Raw genomic sequence first — 26,619 nt, forward strand, 5'->3', positions numbered from 1 at the left:
TGTATATGGTCACAGGTTAGGATATGTGAAAGAGATTTTGGTGGTAATGCAGTTTTAGTAAAAGTCTAGCAACACCATCTAATAAAAATACAATGGGGGCCACAAATCTAATTTTGAATTTTTTAGTAGCCACATTGAGAAATAAAAAACAAATGGGTGAAATTAACTTTGGTAATTTATTTCCTTCCTTCCTTCCTTCCTTCCTTCCTTCCTTCCTTCCTTCCTTCCTCCCTCCCTCCCTCCCTCCCTCCCTCCCTTTCTTTTTTTTGAGACAGAGTCTTGCAGTGGCACCATCTCGGCTCACTGCAAGCTCCGCCTCCCGGGTTCACACCATTCTCCTGCCTCAGCCTCCTGAGTAGCTGGGACTATAGGTGCCCGCCTCCATGCCTGCCTAATTTTTTGTATTTTTAGTACAGACAAAGTTTCACCGTGTTAGCTAGGATGGTCTCGATCTCCTGACCTTGTGATCCACCTGCCTCAGCCTCCCAAAGTGCTGGAATTACAGGCGTGAGCCATCGCGCCCAGCCTAACTTTGGTAATATATTTCTAAAACCAGTGTACACAATGTATGATCATTTCAACATGTAATTGGTAAAAACTATTTTTTAAAAAAATTTATTTGAGATGAAATCTTGCTCTGCCACCCAGGCTGGAGTGCAGTGGTGCAATCTAGGCTTTCTGCAACCTCTGCCTTCTGGGTTCAAGTGATTCTCCTGCCTCAGCCTCCTGAGTTCCTGGAACTTCAGGCATGTACCACCATGCCCACCTAATTTTTGTATTTTTTGTAGAGACAGGATTTCACCATGTTGGCCAGGCTGGTCTCAAACTCCTGACCTCAAGTGATCTGCCCACCTCGGCCTCCCAAAGTGTTGGGTTTGCAGTCGTGAGCCACTGCACCTGGCCGGTAAAAACTATTATTGAGATATTGTTTATTATTTTTTGGTATGAAGTCTTCAGAATACTGTGTGTATTTTACATCTGTAGCACATCCCAGTTCAGACAAGCCACTTTTTGAGTTCTGAGTAGCCCTGTGTGGCACATCGCTCCCACATTGAACACTGTAGGTCTGTGGAGTAACCACGGATAGATAGGTGGTTGAGGTGAAGGTGGAGGGCAAGACTTTGAGAGGCAGTTTGGCCCAGCATTTGGAAGAGTAGGCATGGGGCGTATGTTGAATGATGAGGAGTGCTGGAAGGAAGTGCTGGGGCCCAGATTCTGTTGGTGATTCTGTTGTAATTGCCATGCCCATTTATTTTTCATCAGGACCTCCACCTTCCTGTGCCTGAATCAGTGGGAGTCCTTAAACATGGACACCAGGTGGTCTTCCTTATTCTTTGGTGGCCTTATTAGTTTTTCAGTTTCTTTCTTTCTCTTTCTTTCTTTCTTCCTTTTTTTTTTTTTTTTTTTTTTGAGACAGAGTCTCACTTTGTCACTCAGGCTGGAGTGCAGTGATGTGATCATGGCTCACTGCGCCTTGACTTCCTGGGCTCAAGGGATCCTCCTGCCTCAGCCTCCCTAGTAGCTGGGACCACAGGCATGTGCCACCATGCCTGGCTAAGTTTTTAATTTTAGTTTTGTAGTGTCTTACAAGTTGCTCCTTAAATTTTCTCTTGGTCACTTTGCTTTCTGTTTTTTAACTCGTCTGTCTTCTAAGTTATGTGGATCCATTTTCCTCTAATTGTGCTACGGTATGAGCCCACCTAGTTGTTCACAGAGTGTCTCATTTTTAAAATGGGGAGCTGTGTATATACGGGCTCATCTGTTTGTGTTAAGTGGTAGTAGAATTTGGATGTGACTTAAAAAAAAAAAGTTTATTTATTTATTTATTTATTTATGTTTTAAAGCTGAGCACAGTGACTCATACCTGTAATCCCAGCACTTTGGGAGGCTGAGGTGGGAGGATTGGTTGAACCCAGGAGTTCAAGACCAATTGGGGCAACAAAGTGAGACCCTGTGTCTGCAAAAAATCAAAAAAGTCAATCGAATGTAGTGGTGCAACTGTGGTCCCCACTACTCTGGAGGCTGAGGGAGGAGGAGGATCCCTTGAGCCCAGTAGATGAAGGCTACAGTGAGCCATGATTGTGCCACTGTGCTCCAGCCTGGGTATAGAGTGAGACCTTGTTTCAAAAAAAAAAAAAAAAAGAACACGATTGAAAGCACTTTGTTAGTTGTCAGCCATTTTGGATCTTGATGGTTTGCTAGTAGTAATGCACACATTTTTGTGGTTTTATTTTTCATATTTAGTGGAATTTTAGAAGGAGAAAGCAAAATCTCCAGAACAACTTAGTATTTTTTAACAGATAGGCTTTTGCGTCTTTATTATTTGTTTTTTATGCTTGAGTATTCTTATGATCTGACAGAAATGTACATTTTTAAGATCAGTGTGCTTATTGTAAAGATATCTTTTGCAATAGGGTGAATTGATGACATTAGGATTCATCTAGGATGTCTCTCTCTTTTTTTTTTTTTTTTTTAATACTTATCAAACAGAAAATAAGTAAGAATGTTTCAATTTTTTTTTTTGGAGGTGGGGTCTTGCTGTCTTGCCCAGGCTGGAGTGCAGTGGTGCAACACAGTTCACTGCAGCCTTGAACTCCCAGGCTCCAGCTATCCTCCTGCCTCAGTGTCCTGAGTAGCTGGGACTACAGGTTTGCATCACCATGCCTGGCTAATTAAAAAAATTTTTTAGTGAAGATGAGATCTTGCTATATTGCCCAGGCTTGTGTTAAAACTGTTACTGAAACACCAGGGGTTTGGTCTAGTACCTGCTGTTTTCCACACAGAAAACCAATCACTGAGATGACACCTATTGCCAGTCAAGAAGGCTTTAATCAGGTGCTGCTGCCAAGGAGATGGGAGCTCAGTCTCAAAACCAATCTCCTTGACTGACTAAAATTAGGGGTTCATATAACAGGAAAGAAATGTAGCATCGTGTGGGAAAACAGACCTTTGGAGGTGAAAGGAAGCAATCATAATGACTCAGGGGCCTGGCGCCTCATGGCTGGATGTGGTGATCTGGTGAGCTTCAGTTCCTTGATACTTTTTCAGAGGCTTGGGGGTCCTTTCCTGAGGAAGGAGTTCAAATAAAACAGATATAAGTTTCAAGCTTTAAAACTAGAAGGGTCAATTTCTATGTTTATATATATGTTTTTATATATATATATAAAACTGTGGCACTGGTCCCCACATTTTTTTTGACACCAGGGACTGGTTTTGTGGAAGACAGTTTTTTCATGGGGTGGGGATTGTTTCGGGATGAAACTGTTCCACTTCAGATCATCAGACATTAGATTCTCATAAGGAGTGCGCAGCCTAGATCCCTCCCATGCGCAGTTTACAATAGCGTTTGCACTTCTGTGAGAATCTAATGCTGCTGCTGCGCTGACAGGAGGCAAGCTCAAGCAGTAATGCTTGCTTGCTGACTGTTCACCTGCTGCTGTCTGGCCTGGTTCGTAACAGGCCATGGACCTGGACCAGTCCACAGCCCAGGAGTTGGGGACCCCTGGCTCAAGTGATCCTCCTGCCTTGGCCTCCTAAAGTGTTGGGATTACAGGCGTGAGCCACTGCCACTGACCAGGAATTGCTTTTTTTTTTTTTTTTTTTTTTGAGACGGAGTCTTGCTCTGTTGCCCAGACTGGGGTGCAGTGGCACGATCTCAGCTCACTGCAAGCTCTGCCTCCCGGGTTCACGCCATTTTCCTGCTTCAGCCTCCAGAGGAGCTGGGACTACATGTGCACGCCACCATGCCAGGCTGATTTTTTTTATTTTTAGTAGAGACAGGGTTTCACCATGTTAGCCAGGATGGTCTCTATCTCCTGACCTTGTGATCTGCCCGCCTTGGCCTCCCAAAGTGCTGGAATTACAGGCGTGAACCACCACACCTGGCCAGACCAGGAATATTTTTAAAAGTAGATTGTAGAATCCTTCTGAGAGTTCTTTTAAAAATTAAAAAAAAAAATACAATTTCACTGTAGAAACTTGGACAATAGGGAAAAATGAATAGAAGAGAAAAGGGCAATTGTCCTATCACCTAAAGATAATCATTGGTTGACCGGGCACAGTGGCTCACACCTGTAATCCCAGCACTGTGGGAGGCCAAGGCGGGTGCATCACTTGAAGTCAGGAGTTCATGACCAGCCTGACCAACATGGTGAAACCCCATCTCTACTAAAAATACAAAAATTAGCTGGGCATGGTGGTGTGTACCTGTAATCCCAGCTACTTGGGAGGCTGAGGCAGAGAATTGCTTGAACCTGGGAGGCAGAGATTGCAGTGAGCCGAGATCGCACCTTGAACCTGGGAGGCAGAGATTGCAGTGAGCCGAGATCGCACCACCGTACTCCAGCCTGGATGACAGAGCAAGACTCCTTCTCAAAAAAAAAAAAAAAAAAAGAAGATAATCATTGCTCATGTCTTGGTTTGTTTCCTTCTAGTTTCTGAGTTTGTTCTTTAATGGTTTAGTCGTGGTATAATTTTGTTTTTTGCCCTTCTCAATTAATATTATAACACTCATTCCTCTATGTAATAAAATTAAGTATACATTTTAATGTTGACAGTATTTTGGCAGTTGATAATACAACTTAGTTAACTATTGTATTATTGAGTAGGTAGGTTATGTTTACTTAGCAGAAATTTTTTTCCCTTTAAAATTGTTTTTTCTTTCTTGGCTATGAAAGTAGTGTGTATTAGTATAGCCAATAGAAAATGAGAGAAAAATAGAATTAAAAAACACCAGCAGTTTCATAAATAACAGTAGCTATGTTGATGAATATCTTCTGGTCATTTTTCTATAAATAATTCTTTTGCAAATTTGTATTTACAGAGACATGCAAAAGAGTATTACACAAGTTTTAAAAAATTTATTTATTTATTTATTTAGAGATGGAGTCTTGCTCTGTCACCCAGGCTGGAGTGCAGTGACGCCATCTCGGCACACTGCAACTTCTGCCTTCTGAGTTCAAGCAATTTTCCTGCCTTAGTCTCCCGAGTAGCTTGAATTTCAGGCTACTGAATGGCGTGTGCCATCACGCCCAACTGATTTTTGTATTTTTAGTAGAGACGGGGTTTCACCATGTTGGTCAGGCTGCTCTTGAACTCCTGACCTCAAGTCATCCGCCTACTTCTGCCTCCCAAAGTGCCGGATTGTTACAGGTGTGAGCCACCGTGCATGGCCAAAAAAGTTTATTTTAAAGGTAGTGTTTTTCTGTGTAACTAGCCCTCATAACCATGATTTCTAATATCTGTATAGAACTCCACCAAATAAATGTCACCATTTTCTTATCCACTTACCAATTGTATATTTAGGTTTTTCTCAGTAGATATAAGAGTTTTAGGAATTTCTTTTTAGAGTGAATGCTCTGTGTTTTTATAGGTCCGTCTCACCCATGAAATTAAACACAAGAATATTGTAACTTTTCATGAATGGTATGAAACCAGCAATCACCTCTGGCTAGTGGTGGAACTCTGCACAGGTACGAAAGAGTAGGTAAAAAGTGCTATGAATATAATATTGAAAAAAAAAACATGCTGTAAGTTTTGTTACTTTTGATGTTATTTACTATGTTAACTTGAAAATCTATTGTTCTGTGGGTATTAGGGAAGGGTGAAGAGCAAAGATGTTTGGGAAAAAGAATTATGTAAATTCAATTCCGGGTTGAGTTTACTTTGGTATATTATTACATTACATACATAAAAATTTAGAAATGTTTTAAAGTGGTGATTAATTTATCAAAAATATTTTCCCAAGGAATAAAAACGAACATTTTAGGTTGACTAGCTATTAATTAGCTAATACATTTATAAAGTATCTTTTTGTTTTTGTGAAAAGCATACTGTACCTCCTAAAATTTTAAGCAATGTGAAAAAGTACAGAGATCAACAAATAATTAGAGATAACAAATTATAGCTATTCCTTCATACAGCTTTCTAGGACTATATACAGGGAGAAAGGTGACTAAATACATATTATCTGGGCTTTTAGTTTCAAAATTTTAAGAGTTTAACAGGGAAAAAAATGTAATAACCACTACTAAGTACTACTATTAACTACTGTTAGTGTACTTCTGTTTATACATTGAGTAACAATAAAGGATAACTGAATATTGATATAATTATTACTAGCTTTGTGAATCTAACTTATCATATTGACACAGAATTTACAAAACTTAAGTAATTTGGATTAATAACTTACTTGATTTTATTTTTCTGAATCAATAGGACAGAATTATGGTTGAATTACTTCCATAGATAAGGTTATCAAGAGATAGTCCTAGAATTAGTTTTTGGCTTCAGCTGACCAGATGTAGTATCCTAACTGGAAAACATGCCTACGTCTGTAACGGCCCCTCACCCACCAAAACAAAATAAAACCCCAAATACCTCTTCCCTTCATCATAGTAATTCATATTCAACTTTCCAATGCCAGCAGAGACTTTACTTTTTCTGAATTTGGCTGTTGTATTAATTTTTAATTTGTGTAGATATATAGTAGGTGTGTATATTAATATCTATGGGGTACATGAGATAGTTGGTACAGGCATGCAGTGTGTAATAAGCACATCAGGGTAAATGGGGTGTCCATTTCCTCAAGCATTTATCCTTTGTGTTACAATCCAATTATATTCTTTTAGTTATTTTAAAATGTACAGTTAAATTGTTATTGACTTTAGCTACCTGTTGTATTATCAAGTACTAGTTCTTATTCATTCTTACTATTTATTTTCACCCATTAACCATCCCCACTCCCTGCCACCTCCCCACTACTCTTCCCAACCTCTGGTAGTCATTCTTCTGTTCTCTATCTCCATGATTTCAATTGTTTTAATTTTCAGCTCCCACAAATGAGCGAGGACATGCAACGTTTGTCTTTCTGTGCCTGGCTTATTTCACTTAATATAATGACCTCCAGTTCCAACCATGTTGTTGCAAATGACAAAATCTCTCTTTTATGGCTGAATAGTACTCCCTTGTATATATGTACCATATTTTCTTTATCCATTCATCTGTTGATGGATTGGCTATTGTAATCTTGACCCTTAAAAAAAAAAGTTGTTTCTGGCACTTAGATGGTAGAGAAGTAACTGGGACCTTGGAAGAATATAGCAATGGGATTCTCAATGTGCCTGACTTTGGCCTTTTATTTCATTAATGGCACATGCTAAGGGTTGTGATTATCTGCTAAGGAAAGGCATAGTCTTTTTTGCCATGCAGTACTTTGCAGAATGTGACTTGACAGCACAACAGTAAACGAGAGTATACTTTGCATAATATGATTTAAGTGCACAGTTTTGGGGTATTTACCATTAGTATTTGCAGCTGTTAGGGTAATTATCCTTTCATCTTACCTGCTTGCCTCTCACCATTCATCCACAGGGAGCAGGCACTTTCCTGAATCTGTCTCTGGTGCTTGGGCATAGACTTCTGTTGCAGTGCTTGGGCCACTGTATTCACTCACATGTGTGTTCCTCGACCAGACTGTGAGGGTTTACTGTCTTGATCATTTTTCAGTGTTCGTATCTGTCAGCATGGAACCTCTCGGGTACTCTGTGATGGTAGGGGGTTGAAAGGGGTGATTTTAATCAACTTCTTGCAGGTGGTTCCTTAAAAACAGTTATTGCTCAAGATGAAAACCTCCCAGAAGATGTTGTGAGAGAATTTGGGATTGACCTGATTACTGGATTACATCATCTTCACAAACTTGGCATTCTCTTCTGTGACATTTCTCCTGGGAAGGTAATTCATGAAAGTTTTTGATTTTCTAACTGCTTCTGTCTCAATTTAGAGTGCTTTCTCAAAGATGTTTTTATTTTTAGATAAAATTTTGGTATAGAACATCTTGAAATTTTAGTTAATCTTTTTTTAAAATAAAAGGATACAGGGCACAGGTGGCTCATGCCTATAATCCCAGCACTTTGGGAGGCCGAGGCGGGCGGATCACTTGAGGTTAGGAGTTCGAGACCAGCCTGGCCAACATAGCGAAACCTCATCTCTTCTAAAAACACAAAAGGCCGGGTGCGGTGGCTCTTGCCTGTAATCCCAGCATGTTGGGAGGCTGAGGTGGGCAGATCACGAGGTCAAGAGATTGAGACCATCCTGGCCAACATGGTGAAACCCCATCTCAACTAAAAACAAACAAACAAACAAAAAATACAAAAATTAGCTGGGTGTGGTGGCGCACTCCTGTAGTCCCAACTATTCGAGAGGCTGAGGCAGGAGAATTGCTTGAACCCGGGAGGCGGAGGTTGCAGTGACCCGAGATTGCACCACTGCACTGCAGCCTAGTGACAGAGCAAGACTCTGTTTTAAAAAAATAAAAAAATAAAAAATGAAAACACAAAAAATAGCTGGGTATGGTGGTGGTCACCTGTAATTCCAGCTACTTGAGAGGCCAAGGCAGGGAGAATTGCTTGCACCCAGAAGGCGCAGGTTGCAGTGAGCTGAGGTCACGCCACTGTATTCCAGCCTGGGATTCCAGCGAGATTCCGTTTCAGGAAAAAAAAAAAAAAAAAAAAAAAGAAAGAAATGAAAGGAAATATATAGTACTGTATTTTAGCTACCTAAGTTGCTTTTTGAATGTGAAGTCTCCTTTTCAGAGCTCTTTGAGTAATCACTTAATGCTACTAACCTACATTGTAAATGTTGAACCCAATATGTCTATAAGATAAGGCCCTCTTAACTCTTAAGTCATCATACACATTTATGAACCATTGTTTTAGTTGATAGTGGCATTCTTGGCTATATATGTATGATTTCTGATATTATGGATCAAATATTTTCTCTTTTGGTAAAATTATCCACAACTAAATGTGCTTCAGTATAGTAGAGTCATGAAACCTACGTGGTTTCTGAGTTGCCATCAACACTAACACTTAGAAGCCGTGTGAATCCGGACAAGTTACCCTGCTTCTCTTTGCCTTAGTTTCTTTGTCACATGGAGATAGATTTTTCAACATATTTGTGAGGATTACCTATTATATTTAGGTTAAGTTTCTAGGATACTTTTTGGTAAGTAGTGTGCTCATGTTGACGTCAATTATTGTCTTTATAAGTACATACCCTGAGGAACTGTACATATTACTGGTCTGAGTTTTTACTTTTTCTTTAGTATATGCCAAGGAAATAAAAAGCTGAATATTTCATTTAAGAATTTTATTTTTGCGGGCCATCTGTATGAGAAGATAATTAAACCTAAAAAAGAAAACTCCATAAAGTCCTGTATAATGAATAGCAGTTCTTGTTTGAAATATTCACATATGTGCCTCAAGTCTCTAGCTACTCAACTGTCATTGTAGTGCTGAGAGCAGCTGTAGATAATTTGTAAGTACCTGGATGTGGCTGCATTTCAATAACTTCATTTGTGGATATGGAAATGTGAATTTCATATAATTCATTGTTGCATGTCTAGAAATATTATTTTGATTTTTTTCCTAACCATTTAGAAATATAAAAACCACATCAAAAATTATTTTATTTTATTTTAATTTTTTTGAGACACAGTTTCACTCTGTTGCCCAGGCTGGAGTGCAGTGGTGTGATCTCAACTCATGCACACTCCACATCCTGGGTTCAAGCAATTCTCCTGCCTCGGCCTCTCGAGTAGCTGGGACTGCAGGTGTGTGGCAAATTTTTGTATTTTTAGTAGAGATAGGGTTTCACCATGTTGGCCAGGCTGGTCTCAAACTCCTGACCTCAGGTGATCCTACTGCCTTGGCTTCCCAAAGTGCTGGGATTACAGGTGTGAGCTACCATGCCTGGCCAAACCACCCCCCCCCCCCCCCCTTTTTTTTTAATTACCTTTTTTTGGTGTGGCAGTTTTCAGATAGGTTTTTTTTTTTTTTCCCTAAATCCAACACTCTTGGTTCATAGCTATACAAGGCAGTGGCCAGGGTTTGTCCCAGAGGCTGTAGTTTGCTGATATCTATACGGGAGTTGTTTAATGAGATTTATTATCAGCTGTTACGATCTGAAAAATTCAGGCTGCTTTGTAACCTAAACCTGTGTTCTAGAACAGGGGTTAGCAAAGGTTGGGCAGGATTCCTATTTTTGTAAGTAAACTTTCACTGGAACACAGCCACGACCTTTGGTTTATGTAATGTCAGTGGATACCGTTGTGCAACAACAGATTTGAAGTATGAGATTCCATTAAAATGAAATGACATTGAAGTATAAAAGACTGTATGGCTCATAAAGTCTAAAATATTTATTAGCTGGCTCTTTACCAACCACAAAAAATTTTGCTGATCCCTGCTAGTGGTCCTCTGGACCAGCAGCATTAGGTTGACCTGGCATTTGGTAGAAATGGGCCCCATCCCAGACCTGTTGAAGCAGAAACTCTGGGGGTAGTGACTGGTAGTCTGTGCTTTAACAAGTCTTCCAGGGGATTCTGATGCTCACATAAGTTTAAAAGCCACTATTGTAGACCAGCAGACATCCTTAGTATGTATTTGTGACTAGAAGTTAAGAGTTAACTTCACATTGCCTTTATTTTATTTTAATTTTATATTTTTGAGACAGGGTCTCACTGTCATGTAGAATGGAGTGCAGTGGCGCAGCCTTGGCTCACTGCAACCTCCGCCTCCCAGGTTCAAGTGATTCTCATGCCTCAGCCTCCTGAGTAGCTGGGATTATAGGCGCCCGCCACCATGCCTAGCTAATTTTTGTATTTTGAGTAGAGATGGGGTTTCACCATGTTGGCCAGGCTGGTCTCAAACTCCTGGCACCAAGTGATCTGCCCGCCTCAGCCTTCCAAAGTGCTGGGATTACAGGTGTGAGGCACTGCACTTGACCCTACATAGCCTTGAAAAACCACAAAGCCACCTGACCCATTGTACTTATCTAGAAATACTTTTAATAGAGGAAGTGATAAAAGTAACAGAACAGTAGTTCCTGGCATGTTTTCAACAATCCATAGATTCTAATCACAAATTATATTAGCAGACTTGAGTACTTGTCACATGCCAGTGACTGTTACAAACCCTTTACTTGTATAACTTCGATTAATCCTTACAACAGTCTGAAGAGTTTGGTATTATTTTTCCCATTTTACAGGTGAAGAGACTGGGGATTAGAAAGGTTAAATACATTCTTCAAGGTCAGACAGCAAGTAAATGGTGGACCTGGGTGTAAAATCCAGATCTCCAACTTTAATCTTAACTCTGCATTGTGCTTCCTCACTTGAATAAACACCTCAGACAGCTAGGTTTTCAAATCCTGTTATAGCTGACACTGAGGCTTGGCAAGTGCAGATTGTTTTATTTTCATCATTACTTATCTTTCCCCAAACCTGAAGTTTTCCACTTTGGTTATATGATGAGTTCATTATATACATCTGAGAATGAACAATTTAATTTTGTATTTGATTATTAAAAAGTTGGATTTGTTTTTCTTTAGCTTTTTAAAAAATTATAAACATTTATTTTTCTGAGTTCTGATGGAGAATAGCAATGCTCAAAAGTTCTTTAGTGCAATTGTAAGAAGTACTGATATATGTACAAATTAAGTTTATTTTTCTTCTGAAAACATTTATTTGATCTTCATAGATACTCTTGGAAGGGCCTGGCACACTAAAGTTTAGCAACTTTTGCTTGGCAAAAGTGGAAGGTGAAAATTTGGAAGAGTTCTTTGCTTTGGTGGCAGCAGAGGAAGGAGGAGGTGACAGTGGGGAAAATGTCCTGAAGAAAAGCATGAAAAGTAGAGTCAAAGGTATGTGGACCTGGAAAGCTTAAAGATCGTAACTCTAGTTGTGGACCATGCAAATCCTGTGTTTAGGAGACAATGTCAGTCTTTTGTTGTGCCACTCACATAACATATTGAAAATGGTAATGACCAGCAGACATAGTCTGGACATAGGAATGACTTTGTCTGTGGCCTAAAGTATTCAATGTGGATCTACTCTGTAAGGCCTGGGGAACCTTAACAAAGCGTGTATTTCGTCCTCAGCTTTATGTTTTACTGAGCATTCATTAGCACATAGGAGGGGAATGGTGCCTGCCACATTAGTGGTTCAATAGAAATTAGTTGAGTGAATGATATTCTGCAGTTGAAACATATTTCTTTCTTTTTTTTTTTTTTTTGAGACGGAGTCTCGCTCTGTCGCCCAGGCTGGAGTGCAGTGGCCGGATCTCAGCTCACTGCAAGCTCCGCCTCCCGGGTTTACGCCATTCTCCTGCCTCAGCCTCGGGAGTAGCTGGGACTACAGGCGCCCGCCACCTCGCCCAGCTAGTTTTTTGTATTTTTTTTAGTAGAGATGGGGTTTCACCGTGTTAGCCAGGATGGTCTCGATCTCCTGACCTCGTGATCCGCCCGTCTCGGCCTCCCAAAGTGCTGGGATTACAGCCTTGAGCCATCGCACCTGGCTCTCTTTTTTTTTTTTTAAATTTAAGTTCTGGGGTACATGTGCAGAATGTGCAGGTTTGTTACATAGGTATACACATGCCATGGTGGTTTGCTGCACCCATCAAGCCATCATCTACATTAGGTATTTTTCCTAATGCTATCCCTCCTTTAGCCCCCCACCCCCCTGACAGGCCCTGGTATGTGATGTTCCCCTCCCTGTGTCCATGTGTTCTCATTGTTCAGCTCCCACTTACGAATGAGAACACGTGGTGTTTGGTTTTCTGTTCTTGTGTTAGTTTGCTGAGAATGATGGTTTCCAGTTTTATCCATGTCCCTGCAAAGGACGTGAACTCATCCTTTTTTATGGCTGCATAGTATTCCATGGTGTATATGTGCCACATTTTCTTTATCCAGTCTATCATTGATAGGCATTTGGGTTGGTTCCATGTCTTTGCTATTGTGAATAGTGCTGCAATAAACATACGTGTGCATGTGTCTTTATAGTAGAATGATTTATAATCCTTTGGGTATATACCCAGTCATGGGATCGCTGGGTCAAATGGTATTTCTGGTTCTAGATCCCTGAGGAATTGTCCTCCACAATGGTTGAACCAATCTACATTCCCACCACCAGTCCAAAACCATTCTATTTCTCCACAGCCTTGCCAGCATTTTTGTTTCTTGACTTTTTAATAATTGCCATTCTGACTGGTGTGAGATGGTATCTCATTGTGGTTTTGATTTGCATTTCTCTAATGATCAGTGATGATGAGCTTTTTTTCATATGTTTGTTGGCCGCATAAATGTCTTCTTTTGAGGAGTGTCTGTTCATATCCTTTGCCCACTTTTTGATGGGGTTGTTTGCTTTTTTGTAAATTTGTTTAAGTTTCTTGTAGATTCTGGATATTAGATCTTTGTCAGATGGGTAGATTGCAGACATTTTCTACCATTCTGTAGGTTGCCTGTTCATTCTGATGCTAGTTTATTTTGCTGTGCAGAAGCTCTTTAGTTTAATTAGATCCCATTTGTCAATTTTGGCTTTTGCTGCCATTACTTTTGGTGTTTTAGTCATGAAGTCTTTGCCTATGCCTGTATCCTGAATGGTATTGCCTAGGTTTTCTTCTAGAATTTTTATGGTTTTAGGTCTTACATTTAAGTCTTTAATCCATCTTGAGTTAATTTTTGTAAGGTAAAAGGAAGGGGTCCAGTTTCATTTTTCAGCATATGGCTAGCCAGTTTTCCCAACACTATTTATTAAATAGGGAATCCATTCCCCATTGATTGTTTTTGTCAGGTTTGTCAAAGATCACATGGTTGTAGATATCTATTCTGAGGTCTCTGTTCTGTTCCATTGATCTGTATATCTGTTTTTGTATCAGTACCATGCTGTTTTGGTTACTGTGGCCTTGTAGTATAGTTTGAGGTTAGGTAGTGTGATACCTCCAGTTTTGTTCTTTTTGCTTAGGATTTTCTTGGCTATGTGGACTCTTTTTTGTTTCCATATAAAATTTAAAATAGTTTTTTTCCAATTCTGTGAAGAAAGTCAATGGTAGCTTGATGGGGATAGCCCTGAATCTATAAATTACTTTGGGCAACATGGCCATTTTCATGATATTGATTCTTTCTATCCATGAGGATGGAATGTTTTTCCATTTGTTTGTGTCCTCTTTTATTTCCTTGAGCAGAGGTTTGTAGTTCTCCTTGAAGAGGTCCTTCACTTCCCTTCTAAGTTGTATTCCAAGGTATTTTATTCTCTTGGTAGCGATTGTGAATGGGAGTTCATTCATAATTTGACTCTTTGTTTATTATTGGTGTATAGGAATGCTTGTGATTTTTGCACATTGATTTTGTATCCTGAGACTTTGCTGAAGTTGCTTATCAGCTTTAGGAGATTTTGGGCTGAGATGATGGAATTTTCTAAATATACAATCATGTCATCTGCAAACAGAGACAATTTGACTCCCTCTCTACCTGTTTGAATACCCTTGATTTCTTTCTCTTGCCTGATTGCCCTGGCCAGAACTTCTGATACTATGTTGAATAGGAGTGGTGAGAGAGGGCATCCTTGTCTTGTGCCGGATTTCAAACAGAATGCTTCCCGTTTTTGTCCATTCAGTATGATATTGCCTGTGGGTTTGTCATAAATAACTCTTATTATTTTGAGATACGTTCCATCGATACCTAGTTTGTTGAGAGTTTTTAGCATGAAAGGGTGTTGAATTTTGTCGAAGACCTTTTCTGCATCTATTGAGATAATCATGTGGTTTTTGTCATTGGTTTTGTTTATGTGATGGATTACGTTTATTGATTTGTGTATGTTGAACCAGCCCTGCATCCCAGGGATAAAGCTGACTTGATCATGATGGATAGGCTTTTTGATATGGTGCTGGATTCGGTTTGCCAGTATTTTATTCAGGATTTTCGCATCGATGTTTATCAGGGATATTGGCCGGAAAGTTTTTGTTGTTGTTGTTGGTGTATCTCTGCCCGGCTTTGGTATCAGGATGATCCTGGCCTCATAAGATGAGTTAGGGAGGATTCCCTCTTTTTCTATTGTTTGGAATAGTTTCAGAAGGAATGTTATCAGCCCTTCTTTGTACCTCCTGTAGGATTCGGCTGTGAATCCGTCTGGTCCTGGACTTTTTTTGATTGGTAGGCTGTTAATTACTGCTTCAATTTCAGAACTTATTATTGGTCTATTCAGGGATTCGACTTCTTCCTGGTTTAGATGTGGGAGCATGTGTATGTCCAGGAATTTATCCATTTCTTCTAGATTTTCTAGTTTATTGGTGTAGAGGTGTTCACAGTATTCTCTGATGGTAGCTTGTATTTCTGTGGGATCAGTGGTAATATCTCCTTTATCATTTTTTATTGCATCTCTTTGTTTCTTTTTTCTTCTTTATTAGTTTTGCTAGTGATCTATTTTGTTGATCATTAAAAAAAAACCGCTCCTAGATTCATTGATTTTTTTTGAAGGGTTTTTTGTGTCTTCATCTCCTTCAGTTCTGCTCTGAAATTAGTTATTTCTTGTCTTCTGCTAGTTTTTGAATTTGTTTGTTCTTCTCTAGTTCTTTTTTCTTTTCTTTTTTTTTTTGAGACGGAGTCTCGCTCTGTCGCCCAAGCTGGAGTGCAGTGGCGTGATCTCAGCTCACAGTAAGCTCTGCCTCCTGGGTTCATGCCATTCTCCTGCCTCAGCCTCCAGAGTAGCTGGGACTACAGGCGCCCACCACCATGCCCAGCTAATTTTTTGTATTTTTACTAGAGACGGGGTTTCACTGTATTAGCCAGGATGGTCTCGATCTCCTGACCTCATGATCCACCCGCCTTGGCCTCCCAAAGTGCTGAGACTACAGGCGTGAGCCATTGCGCCTGGCCTTTTCCATCATTTTAACCTTGGTGAATCTGACAATTATGTGTCTTGGGGTTGCTCTTCTTGAGGAGTATATTTGCAGTGTTCTCTGTATTTCCTGAATTTGAGTGTTTGCCTGTCTTGCTAGGTTGGGGAAGTTCTCCTGGATAATATCCTGAAGTGTGTTTTCCAACTTGGTTCCATCCTCTCTGTCACTTTCAGGTACATCAATCAAATGTAGATTTGGTCTTTCACATAGTCCCATATTTCTTGGAGGCTTTGTTTGTTCCTTTTCATTCTTTTTTCTCTAACCTTGTCTTTTCGCTTTATTTCATTAAGTTGATCTTCAATTTCTGATGTCCTTTCTTCTACTTGATCGATTCAGCTATTGATAACTTGTGTATGCTTCATGAAGTTCTGATGCTGTTTTTCAGCTCCATCAAGTCATTTATGTTCTTCTCTAAACTGGCTATTCTAGTTAGCAATTCCTGTTACCGTTTTTCAAGGTTCTTATCTTCCTTGCATTGGGTTAGAACATACTCCTTTAGCTTGGAGGAGTTTGTTATTACCCACCTTCTGTAGCCTACTTCTGTCCATTTGTCAAACTCATTCTCTATCCAGTTTTGTTCCCTTGCTGGTGAGGAGTTGTGATCATTTGGAGGAGAAGAGGAGTTCTGGTTTTTGCAATTCTCAGCCTTTTTGCGCTGGTTTCTCTCCATCTTCGTGGATTTATCTACCTTTGGTGTTTGATGTTGGTGACCTTTGGATGGGGTCTCTGAGTGGATATCCTTTTTGTTGATATTGATGCTATTCCTTTCTGTTTGTTAGTTTTCCTTCTACCAGTCAGGTCTCTCTGCTTCAGATCTGCTGGAGTTTACTGAAGGTTCACTCCAGACCGTGTTTGCCTGGGTATCACCAGCAGAGGCTACAGAACAGCAAAGATTGCTGCCTGTTCCTTCCTCTGGAAGCTTTGTCCTGGAGGGGCACCTGCCAGATGCCAGCTGGAGCTCTCCTGTGTGAGGTGTCTGCCGGCCCCTACTGGGAGGTATCTCTCAATTAGGAGACTTGAGGGTCAGGGACCCACTTGAGGAGGCGGTCTGACCTTTAGCAGAGCTTGAATGCTGTGCTGGGAGATCCGCTGCTTTCTTCAGAGCCATCAGGCAGGGACGTTTAAGTCTACTGAGCCTGCTCCCACAACCTTCCCTTGCCCCAGGTGCTCTGTCCCAGGGAGATGGCGGTTTTCTGTATAAGCATCTGACTGGGGCTGCTACAGATGCGCTGCCCAGAGAGGAGGAATCTGGAGAGGCAGTCCGGCCACAGCGGACTCCACCTAGTTCGAACGTCCATGTGGTTTTGTTTACACCGTGAGGGTAAAACCGCCTACTTAAGCCTCAGCAATGGTGGATGCCCCTCCCTGCACCAAGCTTGAGCATCCCAGGTGGACTTCAGACTGCTGCGCTGGCAGCGAGAATTTCAAGCCAGTGGATCTTAGCTTATTGGGCTCTGTGGGGGTGGGACCTGCTGAGCCAAACCACATGACTCCCTGGCTTCAGCCCCCTTTCCAGAGGAGTGATTGGTCCTGTGTCTCTCTGGCCTTCCAGGTGCCACTGGAGTATGAAAAAAAACTCCTGCACCTAGTTGGTGTCTGCCCAAATGGCCGCCCAGTTTTGTGCTTGAAACCCAGGGCCCTGGTGGCGTAGGCACCAGAGGGAATCTCCTGGTCTGTGGGTTGGGAAGACCACTGGAAAAGTACAGTATGTGGGCTGGAGTGTACTGTTCCTCACGGCACAATCCCTCATGGCTTCCCTTGGCTAGAAGAGGGAGTTGCCTGACCCCTAGCGCTTCCCGGGTGAGGCAACGCCCCACCCTGCTTTAGCTTGCCCTCTGTGGGCTGCACCCACTGTCCAACCAGTCGTAATGAGATGAACTGGGTACCTCAGTTGGAAATGCAGAAATCACCTGCCTTCTGCATTGATCTCACTGAGAGCTGCAGACTGGAGCTGGTCCTATTCAGCTATCTTGCCAGCATCCCTGAAGCAAATTTCTAGGGTGTATTCTTGGCATGTGAGATGGGGCTGGGGGTGTTAAAATTGCTATACTTGAGGGGGGAGTCTGAAGTAATGTTTCTTATGCCTTTTGGGGGAAGTGCTAAAGATCTTTCCTCCTCAGGTTCCATGTTCAGGTACTTGAGACTTTGGGCCATTGAAGCTCTGTGATACTCATCGTGCTGTCAGCTGAGTTTGGTGCCAGTTGTAGGAAAGGGCATGATGCGAGAGGGTGGCAGACATCCTTGGACTTGGTAGTCATGTGGCCCAGGGATGAGGGAAGAGGATGGGGAGCAGCAGGTTAATCATAGGCCCCATAAATAGGACTAAAGGAAATTAAACTTTCAGGGCCAGGCTTGTATGTGGTAAGATTTCATGCCCAAGAAGAAGGCTTTTAATGTCCTCAAATTGCATTCCATAGAATTATCAGTATTCTATGAAAATGACTATTGTGGTCTATGTTAGTAGGATATGAAGTTCTGAATTATTGTGTATAATTTTATTATAGAAAACAAGGTCAATGGTATATTTTAGTATAAATGCATATTTAGTAAGGGGAAGAGAGCTGTGTTGTGGAGAAATACGTCAGACGTTCTAGCAGTGATGCGTACTTCTGAACTTAATCTAAGAACAATTTCTATGATGGGGCAGGTTAGTCTATTTGGCCAAGGGTAGAGGATACTTTCGTAACCAGCAGGGCAGAATTAGCCCTGACCTTTGGGGATCAGGTACTTCATAGGCAGTTAACCTTCACATCCCTGTGGCATTAAGATAAAAATAGAGTGTAAAACCACTTCTGTTTTCCTGGAGACTTGGAGAATTCACAGTCTAAGTGTGGTGATGAACAAGGCACATGAAAAAATCACGCTACCTTTTGACATATTTGACTAGTTGGGTACTGTGATCGGGTTGGTGATTGGTCAGTGGTGGTGTACAGTCATGAAGAATCTGTTAACATTGATGCTGATGTTAGGGCAAACAGTTTGGTTAGGCTGCATAAAAGTAATATTGAAAAGAGCTTCTAATAAGGACATCTGGATTCTAGTTCTGTCTTTGCTTCTTTGTAACCTTCAGAGTAGTGTCACATAGCTGCTAGGAGTTTTAATTTCCCGTGTAAAGATAGGGGTTGGCTGGATCATAGTTCCCAAATTCAGGAACAGAAAAGTTATATAAATCAATAATGTGGCCCAGTTTAAGAGGGATTGATGGGGGTTATGTCGAACTAGGCTCAATTTTGGCCCAGTGTTGTTGATTGATTGATAGAAATTAGAAATTTGGGCTGATTTATGAAAAGAGTTTCAAATTTAAAATCCCCTACCTACAGGTTAGGGTTCAAGTTTCACGATCTGGTCCAGGATTGCCTCTCTGTTCTTATTGTTCCCACAAGATTGTGCTTCACTGTCCTTCAGTTGCAGGTACAACTGACCACGGCCTCCAACTACTTGAAGAAATCCATCAGTGATTTTGTTCAGAGGCCACACTTCTCATGACTGTACCCAGCTAGTGACTAAGCTTGGAGGGGACACTAAGGCAGGCCTATTCCTGAGAGCACGCTGGTAGTCGACATTGGTTCAGGGATTCTTTTTGTTTGTTTATTTTGTTTGTTTTGAGATGGAGTCTTGATCTGTTGCCCAAGCTGGAGTGCAGTGGTGTGATGTCAGCTCACCGTAACCTCTGCCTCCGGGTTCAAGCAATTCTCTGGCCTCAGCCTCCCAAGTAACTGGGATTACAGGCTGGAGTGCAATGGTGTGATCTCGGCTCAATGCAACCTCTGCTCCCCAAGTTCAAATAGTTCTCGTGCCTCAGCCTTCTGAGTAGCTGGGGTTACAGGCACCATGGCTGGCTAATTTTTTTGTATTTTTCATAGAGACGGGGTTTCACTATCTTGGCCAGGCTGGACCTTGGGTGATTCACCTGCCTCGGCCTCCCAAAGTGCTAGCATTACAAGCGTGAGCCACTGCAACCTCTGCCTCCCAGGTTCAAGTGATTCTCCTGCCTCAGCCTCCCAAGTAGCTAGGATTACAGGCATGCGCCACAATGCCCAGCTAATTTTGTGTTTTTAGTAGAGACCGGGTTTCTCCATATTGGTCAGGCTAGTCTCAAACTCCCGACTTCAGGTGATCTGCCTGCCTCAGCCCGCCAAAATGCTGGGATTATAGGCATGAGCCACCACACCTGTCCCGCTTCAGCTTTCTTGAGAAAGACTTCCTTCTTTGTCTGTCTGGATGGCAGGATTTTATCAGACTGAATACTTAAGTGTTTTCTTTTATAACTTTCATAATATTTTGTGTATAAACCATTTAACTTACCATGTAATAATATACTGTTTTGGGTATTTGTTTTCTACCCATTTGAGTGTGAACCCAGGGACTTTAATTCCATTGTTCATTAGTGCATTGATTTGTTAATTCCACACTTATTTATTTATTTTTTGAGATGGAGTCTCGCTCTGTTGCCCAGGCTGGAGTGCAGTGGCGTGATCTCGGCTCACTGCAAGCTCTGCCTCCTGGGTTCACGCCTTTCTCCTGCCTCAGCCTCCCGAGTAGCTGGGACTACAGGCGCCCGCCACCACGCCTGGCTAATTTTTTGTATTTTTTTTTAGTAGAGACAGGATTTCACTGTGTTAGCCAAGACTCAATCTCCTGACCTATGATCCGCCCACCTTGGCCTCCCAAAGTGCTGGCATTACAGGCGTGAGCCACTGCGCCCAGCCCTCATAGATTTATTTTTTTGAGACAGTCTTGCTTTGTTACACAAGCTGGAGAACAGTGGCATGATCTTGGCTCACCACAACCTTCACCTACTAGGTTCAAGTGATTCTTGAGTGGCCTCAGCCTCCCGTGTAGCTGAGATTACAGCACCCTCCACCACACCCAGCTAATTTTTGTAGTTTTAGTAGAGATGGAGTTTCATCAGGTTGGTCAGGCTGGTCTTGAACTTCTGGCCTCAAGTGATCTGCCTACCTCAGCCTCCCAAAGTGCTGGAATTACAGGTGTGAGCCTGGTCCACATTTATTTCTTAATTTGACTAGTTTACCCATGTTCTAGGTACTGGAAATAAGGATGGGAAGATAAACATTCATATTCAACAAATATTAATGAAACATCTATTAAGTATTGGGCAGAGTGCAAGGGCGTTCCATGGGTGTTGTGTTTCCTCAGCAGCTAGTGCAGGCAAATATACCTTCCATCGATGTGTGCGAAATGTGATAGCATAGCAAAATTGCTCCATGGGAGAACTTTACAGTCACGCATCAGGGCACACAAAGCTGCTGATCTGGCTGTGATGGGCTCTGGAGATAGGATTTGCTGGAAGGCTTATCTCAGTGGAATTTTGTTTCCAAATCATTGGAGGTTACTTACTTCCTGGGGAAGAGATTCTCACTGGGAGGTGGGAGTTTGTTAGTTGGAATGCGTAGGGTGTGCACCAGGGAGAGACAAGGACCCTGGGTCTTGGCGGGTGCTCTGCAACTGCCTAGCTGTGTGATTTACTGGAGGTTAAGTATCCCTCTAAAGCTTCCATTTCTCTTGCCAGTGAATAAGGGAACTTTCTGGCTCTAAAATATGGGATTTCTGGCCGGGCTCGGTGGCTCAAGCCTGTAATCCCAGCACTTTGGGAGGCCGAGACGGGCGGATCACGAGGTCAGGAGATCGAGACCATCCTGGCCAACACGGGGAACCTCCGTCTCTACTAAAAAAATACAAAAAAACTAGCTGGGCGAGGTGGCGGGCTCCTGTAGTCCCAGCTACTCGGGAGGCTGAGGCAGGAGAATGGCCTAAACCCGGGAGGCGGAGTTTGCAGTGAGCTGATATCCGGCCACTGCACTCCAGCCTGGGCGACAGAGCGAGACTCCCTCTCAAAAAAAAAAAAAAATGGGATTTCTATGTAATATTAAACTTTGTATAAAGTATATGTGGCACACATGAGTGCTTTTCACTAAATATTTCCTATTCTCCTGGATAGATGGTAGGATTGCATACTCCCCCTGGTCAAAGCCAACTAAGTGTGAGCAGAAGTGATGTGAGTAACTTTGAGATGGGAATTTTAGGAGCCAGTGTTCAGTTAGCTATGTTCTTTCTCCCTGCCTCCAATTGAGGAAGCATGAGTGGAGTTGGAGCCTCTATCAGCCAGGGTCTTTGAGTGACCATGAGGATCAGAGCTTCTTGGTAGATTTGTTATGGATATATTTAGTGATAGATAAACCTTTGCTGTTAAACCAGTGGGATGTTGGGGTTGTTATATTTAAGGTTTAACTTAAACTATTCTAATTGAAATTTAAAAGAAGAATGTAGCTGAATGTGCCATACCTCTCAGGTAGATTTTAAACACCTTTTTATATTCACACACATCCTTTGCAAAATGTAACCTTAAAATTAGAAAACACTGAAAAATGTGAAATGCACATGAAGTTTTATTCATGCGTATGTTTTTCTCCTGCCCTTTTCATCTCACCAGATCTTTCCTAGGTAGGTTCGCATTGGCAGCAATACAAATGCCTAACAGAACTGTTCTTCATACTTCGCTTTTAGGATCTCCTATATATACAGCACCAGAAGTTGTGAGGGGTGCTGACTTTTCCATCTCCAGTGACCTCTGGTCTTTGGGCTGTCTGCTTTATGAAATGTTTTCAGGTAATTGTTTCCTAAATAGGTATAAAATCAGATATGACTAAAATAAAACCAGGTTAAGTCTATAGTTTGCAGATATTTTACTTATAAGATGTTAAAAAACTTGATTTTTTAAAATTTTGAGACAGTCTCGCACTGTCACCCAGTCTGGAGTGCAGTGACACAATTTTGGCTCACTGCAGCCTCCTCTGCCTCTTGGGTTCAAGCCATTCTCATGCCTCAGCTTCCTGAGTAGCTGGGCTTGCAGGTGTCCACCTACTATGCCTGGCAATTTTTTATATTTTTAGTAGATAGAGACGGGGTCTCACCATGTTGGCCAGGCTGGTCTTTAATGTCTGACCTCAAGTGATCTGCCTACTTAGGCTTCCCAAAGCTCTGGGATTATAGGCATGAGCCACTATGCCTGGCCAAAAAAACTGTGACCTTATTACATTTTTATATATACTGATTTTGGCTGAGTTGCTTGGTATCTAGGCATATGCAGATTCCTAGAAACTTCTTGACAAATAGGTAATTTTTTATGATAATCTGGAATGCTGAAATGTGCTTAACTCAAAAACTGTGATTATTAGAAATGTTTGTAAAGATGCCTTGCAACTGTGTATTATTCAGATGCGTCAAATGGCCTATACAACCATTGGTTCATAGTAGTGGTCCATGTGTGTGTTTGTGTATTCGTTAGGATGATAATACGTTTCGAATTAAGAGAAATATAAATTATATAGGCAGTGCCTGGTACGTACTAGGCATTAGCTATTCCTATATATTTTTTCCTATAAGTTGTATGACCTTGAAATATCTGTAGTTGAGATGAGAATTATTGGTGATAGCAGACTTCTTTAATTTAGCAAGTTTTCATGTGATTTCAGGAAAACCTCCATTCTTCTCAGAAAGTATTTCAGAATTAACAGAAAAGATCTTATGTGAAGATCCTTTGCCACCTATTCTGAAAGGTAAGATTTCTTATGATAAATGGAATTAATTTACATTTTCCACTGATTAAAGGTGTACCTTTATCCAAAGTTTGCTTTTATTGATTTATAACTCCCCAAAGTTACCTTTTTTTTGAGACGGAATCTTGCTCTGTCTCCCAGGCTGGAGTGCAGTGGCGCAATCTCGGCTCACTGCAAGCTCCGACTCCTGGGTTCACACCATTCTCCTGCCTCAGCCTCCCGAGCAGCTGGGACTACAGGCGCCTGCCACCACATCGGGCTAATTATTTTGTATTTTTAGTAGAGACGGGGTTTCACCATGTTAGCCAGGATGGTCTCGATTTCCTGACCTCGTGATCCGCCCGCCTCAGCCTCCCAAAGTGCTGGGATTACAGGCTTAAAGTTATCTTTTATAAATGATCCCGAGTTGATATTTTTAGAAATGTTAGTATTTCCTTTGACATTTTTTAAAGATGCTGAAACAGAGAACAAAGTACTAATAGATTTCCCTTGTTTAAAAACAAATTATTTTGTGCATCTATATCACAAAAAGTATGGCTTAAAGACTTAAACGCTTATGTGACATTACTTTTTGTATGTACCATTTACTTTGTAGTCATATCCCATGTGGTTATTTCTATTTCCTGTTGGAACAAATCTGCCATTTCCTTATCTTGATCAATCAGAATGCTACCCTTATGAGTTTTCAAAATCTTTATTATTTATTTATTTATTTTTGAGACAGAGTCTCACTCTGTTGCCCAGGCTGGAGTGCAGTGGCGTGATCTTGGCTCACTGCAACCTCTGCCTCCTGGGTTCAAGCGATTCTCCTGCCTCAGCCTCCCGAGTAGCTGGGATTACAGGTGCCCACCATGGCGCCCGGCTAATTTTTTGTTTTTGTTTTTTAGTAGAGATGGGGTTTCACCATCTTGGTCAGGCTGGTCTCGAACTCCCGACCTCATGATCCACCCACCTCAGCCTCCCAAAGTGCTAGGCATGAGCCACTGTACCCGGCCTAAAAATCTTTAAAATTAGATACAGTTGTAGTATTTTTAAAGTGTTGGAACTTTAATCATATAAATTGTGGTTAATATAATGATCTGTCAGCAATAATTTTTAAGGAAAGAGAAAAGAAGGCACAAATGCAGTAAAACATTTTGCTATACATTGTTAAAGTTTATCTTAAGACACATAAATGAAAACAGGATTCTACAAAGATTATTGCCATATATATTTATTATTATTATTATTATTATTTTGAGAGACAGCATTCTGCTGTGTCACTCAGGCTGGAGTGCAGTGGTGCAGTCAGCCTCCTGAGTAGCCAGGACTACAGGCACACACTACCAGGAATGGCTAATTTTTAAATTTTTTTGTGGAGACAGGGTCTTGCTGTGTTGCCTAGCTTGTCTTGAACTCCTGGCCTTGATTGATCCGCCTGCCTTGGCCTCCCAGAGTGCTGGGATTTCAAGTATGAGCCACAATGTGTGACCATTACTACTACTTTTAACCATAGACTGATGACCTGGATATGGTATATAACTAATTTAAAAAGACAAAACATTATGAGATTAGTGGTATTGGACAGTGTCATAATGTAATGCTTCTTATTTCTGTTAAAAATCTTAAAAGAGGGATTGCAAATATTCTAATCATAGTACATTGTAATGCAAAGTTGTTCAAGTTAGGAATACTTCAAAGAATAAGGTATAATTAATAGTTAATTAGGGCTGGGCATGGTGGCACACACTTGTAATCCTAGCACTTTGGGAGGCCGAGGTGGGTGGATCACCTGAGGTCAGGAGTTTGTGACCAGCCTGACTATCATGGTGAAACCCCGTCTCTACTAAATACAAAAAAATTAGCCAGGCCTGGTGGCACATGACTGTAATCTGAGCTACTTGGGAGTCTGAGACAGGAGAATCGCATGTACCTGGGAGGCAGAGGTTGCAGTGAAACGAGATCGTGCCATTGCACTCCAGCCTGGGCAACAAGAGTGAAACTCCTTCTCAAAAAAAAAAAAAAAAAAAAAAAAAAGTTGGAGCTGAGCATAGTGGCTCACACTTGTAATCCCAGCACTTTAGGAGATCCAAGGCAGGTGGATCACTGGACCCCAGGAGTTTGAGACTAACTTAGGCAGCATAGCGAGACCCCATCTCTACAAAAAATAAACAAAAATTAGTCAGGCGTGATGGTGCATGCCTGTAGTCCCAGCTACTCTGGAGGCTGGGGTGAGAGGATCACTTGAGCCTGGGAGGTAGAGGCTGGAGTGAACCACGATCGTGCCGCTGCACTCCAGCCTGGATGACAGAGCAAGACACTATCTCAAAAAACCCCCCCAAAATAGTTGAAGACAAGTGTTTGAGTTTATTAAGCTGGTGATCCTTGTTGGGATTGTTCAGTGAAGAGAAGGCTTAGAGGTTTGTTAAGACTTAGTTTTTGAGATTTACATTTCTTTTTTGTGATCTAGGAAAATATGTTTTTAATCTTTGTGTTCTGTACCTCCCCATCCTGCCCCATTAAATGGAGGATGTAATTGTTGTTAATGGATTTAGAGTTCTCTTAATAATAATTTATGTGTTTAAAATACTGTTACTTTAAATGTTGATGTAAGAGATAAAAATAAAATTGATATGTATTTACTACTTACCATTTTTTCTTGGAAATTAATTTGTTTATAGATTCTTCTCGTCCTAAAGCTTCTTCAGATTTTATTAATTTGCTTGATGGGTTACTTCAAAGAGATCCTCAAAAAAGGTAGGAACAGTATTTTGTTTTTTTTTTTTTCTTTTTCTTTTGAGTTCTGTAGATGGAGTAAGGGACAGTATTTTAATGGGAATAAATAGTGGAATATTTCCCCCCTTTTATGTACTTCTAAAATGGTGCTGTTCTTAATATACAAATAGCTATTCAAATTATTATTTTTTAAAGAAGTCTGACTTTGGATTAAAAGTTTTTCTCTCAGTTTGCAGGTGTTTTTAATCATGAGGAATTTTTGAAGTCTTTCTCTTTTCACGTATTAAGTAGTTGACAAATTTTCTTATAATTCCCAAATCCAAGAAGTGCCATTTCTTGCATTTTGTATTTCAGGCTAAAACGGTTTGACTGTTGACCTAGGGATGATATTGTCAAGTTAAGGTGCTGTTAATTGAGTGATATTTAATGTGACCTGTTTTTATGACAAGCCTGTCATAATGGGGATATTAAGTGATAGGATAATAGCCACTTTGTGAATTTTTTGTCAGTGATGGCAGTGTTGGAAATCATTGTTGAGGCACAGGGTAGGGGAGGCTAGGAGTGGACCAGAGTGGGAAAGAGGCCCAAGCAACTAG

The 26,619-nt window shown here is 41.2% G+C and overlaps 1 protein-coding gene across 4 annotated transcripts in view; it reads left to right on the plus strand.

Annotated features, from left to right (window-relative positions):
* The window catches only part of ULK4 (unc-51 like kinase 4), a 711,191-nt gene that overhangs the window by 18,418 nt on the left and 666,154 nt on the right, over positions 1-26,619 (plus strand). For all 4 annotated transcript variants that reach the window (XR_003309577.1, XM_023231716.3, XM_026454879.1 and 1 more), the window contains 6 exons: positions 5,372-5,471; positions 7,592-7,731; positions 11,538-11,700; positions 22,257-22,358; positions 23,225-23,308; positions 25,969-26,044. Coding sequence is in view for 3 of the 4 variants with exons in the window: in XM_023231716.3 (XP_023087484.1) it covers positions 5,372-5,471; positions 7,592-7,731; positions 11,538-11,700; positions 22,257-22,358; positions 23,225-23,308; positions 25,969-26,044 (665 nt within the window). In the remaining variant the exon portion in view is untranslated. The remainder of the gene's footprint in view (positions 1-5,371; positions 5,472-7,591; positions 7,732-11,537; positions 11,701-22,256; positions 22,359-23,224; positions 23,309-25,968; positions 26,045-26,619) is intronic.

Source organism: Piliocolobus tephrosceles, chromosome 2, assembly GCF_002776525.5.
Source record: "Piliocolobus tephrosceles isolate RC106 chromosome 2, ASM277652v3, whole genome shotgun sequence".
Classification (NCBI taxonomy): Eukaryota; Metazoa; Chordata; class Mammalia; order Primates; family Cercopithecidae; genus Piliocolobus; species Piliocolobus tephrosceles.